The sequence below is a fragment of the Pholis gunnellus genome (genome assembly GCF_910591455.1).
Source record: "Pholis gunnellus genome assembly, chromosome: 10".
In the NCBI taxonomy this organism is placed as follows: domain Eukaryota; kingdom Metazoa; phylum Chordata; class Actinopteri; order Perciformes; family Pholidae; genus Pholis; species Pholis gunnellus.
Window position 1 is genome coordinate 20000785 of NC_136537.1, and position 8376 is coordinate 20009160.

General features: G+C 43.1%; 1 protein-coding gene across 1 annotated transcript; it reads right to left on the bottom strand.

The window, feature by feature from the left end:
• Positions 1–857: 857 nt before the first annotated feature.
• On the bottom strand, positions 858–8067 carry spon2b (spondin 2b, extracellular matrix protein). The gene is made up of 6 exons (XM_079167261.1): positions 7968–8067; positions 6520–6789; positions 6016–6239; positions 4507–4698; positions 4195–4381; positions 858–1678 (listed from the first exon to the last, which is right to left on the bottom strand). The coding sequence occupies exons 2-6, from the start codon at positions 6752–6754 to the stop codon at positions 1500–1502; spliced, it is 1017 nt and encodes a 338-aa protein (XP_079023387.1). The 5' UTR covers positions 6755–6789; positions 7968–8067; the 3' UTR covers positions 858–1499.
• Between the last annotated feature and the right edge of the window lie 309 nt (positions 8068–8376).

The window sequence follows — 8376 nt, forward strand, 5'->3', positions numbered from 1 at the left end:
ATAATAAACATTATTGTGGAGGGGACACAGTTCACTTTTTTCATGTATCCTGAGCATACCAAAACAAGCTCCTAGAAACCCTTTTGGTATTTGTTTTGTATACACGCCATAATGTATTCTTCCTCATATAGTCCTGTATACTTCACCTCCCTCAGACTTAAGCTAATGAAACTATTGTTAAGGAAAGACTCCCGTTTCTCTTGATTCTCCGTCTCAGTAATTTTCCTCTACCTCGTCATTTAAAACGGAAGGAGCTCTCTTATGCGCCAGATGTTTATTTTCTTATTGCTGTTGAATCGGTCGTCTGCAGTACGCGTTCTATGTTGCTCGGTGGGAAGGGGTGAGGTGCTGTCCCGCCAAGAAACCTTTTCTGAAAAAAAGATGTCACTTTACGTGTAACTGGTGTCTGTTCCGGCTATTAAATGGGACTCCCACCTCGTAGTGGGATGCGCTGCGCTGGACGTCACAGCATGAAGTACACTCTGTGACATTTCAGGCCTCCTGAGGTAAATCAACATTTGGTGAACTGTTTTAAATAGTTGGTGAGCGCAATCATCCATTTTATGGCCAACACCTCGTCAGGAGGAATCCTAGCCAACAGCGGGGCTCGAACCCCCGGGTCCTCCAGTTAAAAGTATTGCTCTCTACATTTAATTTGATCCTGCAGCCCCAGTGGTAGTAGCCCGAACGTGTGGTTCAGATGTAGAGGTTCAACATTGCACTGAGCAGAGGCACTAAAGAAGGACTTCAGTCCATGTGGTTTTACTCTTAGTTGCGATTGTGATGTGAAGGCAATAAGACTCCAACTGTACACGATGTCCTATATTTCTTCAGAAATACCCAATGAGGTCACAATATCATAAGATATATTTACACTTTATTGATCATACAGAAAAAAATACATACATTTTGTTTTACAAAAAACTACTATTATAACATAAAGACCTACAAATTATAACATTGAGATTTGATATACTGTACACTACAGGTTAAAATCCTGTCAATAAATATATTCTTTGTCTTTAGAAAAACGACCACAGCGTCTCTGTGAACTTTATGTTTTGAATGCGGGGAGGGCCGTACATTAATTTCTGCTGGGACTTGTAATCCACTATGTCTGTGATCTTCAGAAAGGTCCAATCAACACCAAGTTATAATGTGAAATGAGTTTTCGGTTAATAGCTATGTTTAAAACAGCATTGTTCTTTCCCCAGACTGTTCAGATAAACTGCCAAAACTAAATCGGTGTCTAATAGCTGTTGTGCCAAACTACACTGCTCTAGTGCTGTCAGATCTATCAATGGGACGTGAGGATGAGACCTTTTCTGCAGTTAAAACAGTCAGACAATCAATCATCATACTTATGCCTTGTGTGCATACGCCGCAGACCTTTTTCTGTTGTTTCTCCACCTTCGTCCTTTCCTCCCCTTCCTGGATTTCCTCTCTTTCTTCTCTCTCCTCTCCTTCCTCTCTTTCTTCTCCCTCCTTTCCTGGCCTAGTCATAAACAGTTGTCCGGGGAGCACTTCCTGTCTTCCTCCAGCAGGGGGCAAGCTATTCCGCTGTTGGCTGAGTGCATGATGACGTAGCGTGTGCGGTGCTGCACGCCCGAGTCTCCACACTTGCTTTTGCACAAGCCCCAAGGAGACCACACTGACACCTCGCAGTCCAGAGGGGTATCTGCTAGGAGAAGGGGGGGGGTTATAATCACACTGACATTTAGGCTTGGTTCGTCATTTGTGCAGCTCTGTAGCTCTTGCAAATGGGTGTCTTTCCTAATTTTTCATCATGCAGTATTTATTTTTTGGAAGTGGTTGCCATTTGTGAGTTTCCATTTATGGGTTTGAATGGAAAGGAGAGGAATTAGTCATGAGAGGGAAAATCACTCATTTGTCCTTATAAAGGTGTATGAATGAATGAAATGAATTACAGTAAATGGTGGCTTGCTGCGTGTGCAGCTCTCTATGAACCCACAGGTTCTTGGCAGTGGTTTGTTGCTTCTGGCTACTTATATCATTGAAGTCTTATGTTACATAATGCTCTTTATTTTTTTTCCTCTTCCTTCAACATGGTGAACTTGCGGGGCTACCTTGTCGAGAGCTTCCACACAGCTGATATGTATCACAGACTCAGTTGACCGTTAAAGAGTAGAAAAGCAGAAGGACGGACGGCGGTGCGGAAGCGACATTGATGGACGGGCGGACGGAGGGATGGAACAATCAAGTCAAATCTCACTTCACTCTGTGTGTCCGCCGAGGACGGAGGTGACACTATGCCGTAACAAGCAAAAGGGATTCATCTTTTTATTTGTATTTAACAGATAGAGTCTGGAGCAGGTGTTTTATAATCTGCAATGAAAGTTGTTGCTCAAGCCCCGGGGAGAAGGCATGAAAGGGAGGGAGGGAGGGAGGGAAGGATAAACAGACGGAGGAGTTAGGATGGAGCATTGGGATCAAGGCAGGAAACCCCAACAGAGTCCTGGCCCCTCTCTCTGTTGTTTGTTGATGTGTAGTCAGGGGAACGGACTTGTAGTCTGGGATGCTGAGTCAAACCTTTAAAGTTAGGGTGACTTTAAAGGTGCTGTCTGCTCTGCTGGCGGGTCAACACGCTATCGGTTTCCTTTTTTCCCAGTCAAGCCATCTGCTTAGAGTTTCTGTGGTTAGCTATGTTTTTATAAAAGGTTATTTTCTCTGCTCCTTGGAGAACATCAGTCACACTGACATTGACTCTACTGCATTGTTGGCTTTCCCTCTAGTTTGACACACTCTCCATCTTAATCTTTCCAAGCCCTCTTTCAATTCTTACCTGCAGTTGGGCTTTTTTTTTTTACTGTTACCACTAATCTGTACAACAGAGAGTCTTAAATGTTAACAGTGTGGGAACCAACATTAAACCCAGCTTCACCTTATGGATCCAGATCTTGTTAAAACATACGTGTCCGCATCCTATTTTGAGTCACGACCAAAATCTTTCTGTGCAGAATTTTATATGTCATTATTCTTCTTTAAATGCGTCATTAGAGTTTTCCACTGGATGCCAGATGTGCCTCTGGCACCTTCTGATGCCCTGCTCTCACTTGGCTTCTCTGGTTTCTGCTTGCAAGTTATTGAGTTTGTGTGTGGCCTCTAATGGTTCCCAAATGCTTTGAGTCAACAGAAGACGTAAGACCCAAGCTCCTAGCATTGTGTGAAATCCTACATCTGTAACTTTCAGCTTATGTTTAAATATGTTTATTTTTGTATATGTATATTACACGATCAGAGCAAGTAGAATGAAGAGAGGCAGATATATTACCTGCAAAATATTCATAGTTGAGTTTTACTATTGGATATTTTGGCCTGTTACCTTGTGGTGTTTTGTAGTAGAATGTTATGTTTACATTCCATGTTTCTTACCTAAATTAATTGTATGTGTCTCTGAGGACTTTTGCTAGCTTGTAGCCTTTTCTGGCGCATTGTTACGATCTGAACAATACTGTCATCCACTGTTTATCGGTGAAATAGTTTGAATCCCGGCGGCAGGAATCTGTAGAACATCGCCTGCCTTTTTGGCAAGTTTGCACTTTGTGATGCAAAATAATAAGAAATGTGGACCAACTCTTAAAAACATTGTTCCATAGAGCTGCTAGCGGCCAAAGACTCCACAGGATATCTTCAATTCTCAGGATGAAATACAAGAGATACTCTAGTTTGAACACTGGTACATTTAAAGATATTGCATGTTTTGTTCTAAGGCTGCGCAGCCCTCTCATTCATTTCAATGGAGCCATTGGGGGAGCCAACGTAGTGGACTCTGGCAAACAACAGTGTTTTCCTACAAAAAAAGTTTACCCCTATACAACTTTTCCTGCCATGCGACATCGTCTGACAAAACGTTGCATTGGCCAATCACACACATCCAATTATGTAATGTAAATGCAGCATTTCTATTGTTTAACTTGAGACTGTCCTAACAATAGCTAACATTGTTGCTGTCGTGATAACTTCCCAGAGCTGTAGAGTCCTGTCTATTACCACTGTTCTACTGTTTCGGTATCTCTTACGCCTTTTAAACACATTCATCTGCTACTTACACCCCTCCATCAATATGTATAGTAAGCATAATAACAGCACCTTTCAATTCATCATGCAAGTGCCTTATAATCATCAACATCCCACATTTTAGCCAGTGCGAGTATCTTTATTCCTCAGACTTACTTATGAGTGTGTCCTCAATCTCGTTTCCTGTTGGCAGTAGGTTGGACTGGGTGGGCTCCACAGGTAGGCTGATGATCTGATTGGTCTTCTTTATCTTAGTCAGCATTACCTTTGCGATGGGCGGCAGGTGCTTCAGGCGGGGGTAGTAAAATGAGTTGGCAGGGTGGCTGGGGAAGGAAGAAGTGATCTATGGAGGGGGGAACGGACCAGGTTGTATCAAGCAACGTTAGGTTCATGTGTCTGTTCATACGATTAGTGATTTTTTGGCTTTGGATTGATGGGTGTTGCACGTCTCGGCACAGACTGACCCACCTGTGTGATTTTGTCCTGTGGGATGGTCTCGAAGTTGGGAGAAGAGAAGGTGAACCCGCTGTCGGTTCCTGCGTCGTATGGGAAAAGCTCCAGCGACACGTTGTCTTTCCATTGGTCGCCGTCACACAGGTCAACGCTCTCCACGCCCACAAACCAGTCCGGGCTTGGAACGAGGCGCACGATAAATGACAGCTGCAGATAAAGAGGAGGAAGTAGACCGCGAGGAGGGAGGTAGAGCGTGGGGGGGGGGGGGAGAAAAAAGAGAAAGGGAGGGAAATGAGGTGGTGGGACGGAGTGAGAGATGGGAAAGACATTGGTGGGAAAAGGTTGTTATTATATGTCACCCTATATGATTTGGTCTTAGTGTTTGTCACTGGGTAACTGTTAAACCTCATGTTCTGTCAGTTGGACAGTGGGTTAGAGCCACAAAGAAGGGAATAGTTTTTTTGAGTTGAAAAGAAATTACAAATAGAAATTAAAGCTAAAATACACATACTTCATATTTATCAATGTTTACCCTTGATGTATCCATTAATTTCAAATCTTCAACAACAAAGGAACAGCTAGAAATAATTGGATTATTTAGATTCTAGTGTAAAATGAGGACTTTAATATCCAGATTTTGGCCACAAAACATCATCAGACCCTTCTATCCTTCCTGTAACATTTAAGAACTCCAACAATTTAGTTTTGCTGTCCTATAACTCTGCTGGACTCACGATGGACATTACCCACAATGCAACTCAACAGCCGGCATTGTGGACCAAGATTGGGGTTTGCAATGCTAGCTAATGTAAATGTATGCTGCTGGCCTACTAAAAGCAATGATGAATAGCGGCAAAATACTTTATGCAGCTTTTCACACATGAACCATATCAACCATATTTGATATGTATATCAAATTTCTTTCACTGTGTTATAACGTGTTCAAGCATATATCATCATACTTGGATTCGTAGGCCAATAACTCACCCACCTCGCTGCACCTGCTGTTATTTAAGCACCAGAGTACAAATTCTGTTTCCAACTGGCCTTTTTTCATTTCTCCCACCTCGACGACACACTCTCGCCCACTCACTCGGTCTCGTCTCTTTTCCAAGCCTAACGTTTTGGTCAGACGTGTCCCCGATTTAATGACCTACCAAGAGGCTCTTCGGTAGGAAGATTAACCGCCAAATCCTGCAGAGTCTTACATAATTTGTAGAGACATAAATTAAGCTCGCTACATTTCGGAAGCTCTTTAGGGTGCAGCACATGGAAAGAACAGTCTGGAGCTGTTGTAACATTTACCGTTCTGCTGCTTCAACCTACTTTAAGAAAAGCACAGACGGCTCTTTCTCATAATCAAATGCTTTTTATGATTTACTTTTGCCAGTAGTGTGGCCCTCTCACCTCGGCTGAGGAAAGCAACTCACCACCTTGTTATTACATGCTGACTTACATGGAAGGCCTCTAATATACTTGATGCCCTGACCCAGACTGAAGGAAACCAGGTGTTAGCAGACTTACATAAGAGTGCCTGGCGAAGACCTCAAACTCAGTGTTCGTCTGGCCTGTGCCTCCCACAACAGCGGGAGCGGAGAGGACCCCATAAACACTCTGGATGCGTTCCCCGGCCGCTTCGACTTCCTTCATGAGCGTCCAGGCCTCGCCTTTCTCCGCAAACTCCCTCACTCCGTTGCTGGCAAAGCCATTACGCTGCCACATGTGGTAGTCAGAGCTGTGGGTCACACCTAAAAGCGGAAAGAGGGAAATTATGTATTTAATAGGAAGAAACATTTATTAGTATGCTTTTTTTTTTTTAACCCTTTTAACAAATAGGAGAAATCTTTTGCCATTGACTTCCTGTGTTCTGACCAATCAGGACATTCTTCTGTATTTACTATACATTTCTCTGTATGTAGTTTTCTACATTAGCTACCTGTTAATCTTCCGATCAGTATACTGTTCCACGTCTGCAGCCAACACTGACTAATGAGAATACAGTATAAAACCAGCTGGCTGTGCACGTACCAATGATGTTTGACCACTGTGCAGGGGGACGGTAGACCGGGTACTGTTTAGGGAAAGCTGCACGGGTCCACTTGCCAGAAAACGTCAGCTTGTACTGGGCTGTTTCTGAGGCTGTGCACATGGGGCCGTCAGTAGGAACAGGCATGGAATGAATGCTTTGGCCCAGTGTCAGCATCACGACGATCAGGTGGTAGAGTGATTCGTAGATGGAGAGGATGGTCCTTGTGGTGTCCATGATGATGAAGTCTGATTTGGGGGAGGATGAAGAATCTGAAGGATGCAAGGAAGGGAGAAAAGTTAGTAAAGGCAGTAATGTTTCTATTTATCTGAGTCATTTAGTGTAATTGCCACGTATTACACACTTTTCCATGCTTTCTGCTCTTCTGTTGGTCTGATTCAGGGTCTACCAGCTGTTAACATAAATGTCTTTATTCTAAGGAATTACCTTACTAAATGCATTTATAAGCGTTGCACTCCGTTACTGTTTGCCCCATTCATTCTATACTTACAGTTGTCCTTTCACTGTGAGATCTGGTACATGACGAGAACTGGTGTAAGGGCGAAGCGTCTGGCTGCAGCATCAGTTTTGAGTTTTAAAAAGTGGGGCATGTGAGTCAGAGGGGAAACTTCTCAATTAAACCTCCTCGACTGTTTTTTCCACTGTTTAGACTTGTAAACACACTTAAGCAGTTTAGGATTGGCAGATGGCAATCTTGCATCAATTAGGACACAAGTAGGGAAAGTTTGGTGTTTGTTGTACCCATAGTTACAGTCTGGTGAGCTATCAAAGAATGAAGCTGTGTCAGCAAACTTTCCTAACTTTGGATACCTCATCATATCTTCCTCATCCTGCAACCTGCCTGAACTCTGACTAGACTTCTCTCAAGTTCCTCTCTTTTAACAGTATGATTAAAAAGTCACTCATGAATAGTCTCTGATTAATGAAGAGCTAAATGTGGGACATTCAGTGTCAATGAAGCACATCATTTGCTTCTAAGCGGGATATACATGAACAGCATGCACATAGTGTGAAATGCAGTTTGCTTAATCAAGTAGACCACTTCATATTTCAAATTTAGCGTAATGAATGCTTAAACAATGTGTAGACTTGCTAATCTTACAAAGATTCCCTCTTAATTTAATCATTTTGAATGAAAGTGGGTGCTATTGCAGTTTAAATATTGTCACAAACGTAGAGCAGGATGTATTTAAAACACTCAGTATTCATATAAAATCTTTTGCATCCACACTGACTTGTCATATTTTTGCTTAAGTCATCTGAATTAGTTTTTGCTTAAGTATGATTGCATACAATTCCCCCGTTACAGAAATAATTTCCAGTAATTACACATGCATACTTGGTATCCCTCTATAACACAGCTGACATTTCCTTTGATCTAAGCATCTCTGTGCTGTCATGTGGCGACAGGATGAAGCTACTCACTGACTTTGCTCAGGGTTCCGGATGAATGGAGGGTTGCAGCAGATGAGTGGAGAGGAGGGCTGGAGGTGAGGAGAAGGGGAGAGGAGAGTGGTGGATATGGCTGTCGAGAGGAGTGACTGCGAACTTCCAAGTCCTCTTTCGCCTTTTTATGTCTTCCAGGAGGTTCTCTCCTCTCCCTCTCTCCCTCCTTTCTCCCATTTTCTTCCCCCTCCTTCCCCTTCTTGCTCCACTCCCCTCTTTACATTTCTGTCGGTACGTTCTATCTGCTTGTCAGTGACTTCCCTGCCCCCTTCTTGCCCTTTGACTTTGGTTCTTCCTCCTCCTCCTCCTCCTCCTCTTCCTCCTCGCTCTTATAGTCTTTCTAAGTAGCCCACTGACTGGTTAATGTGTTCAGCAGTTCTAGATGCACTGCC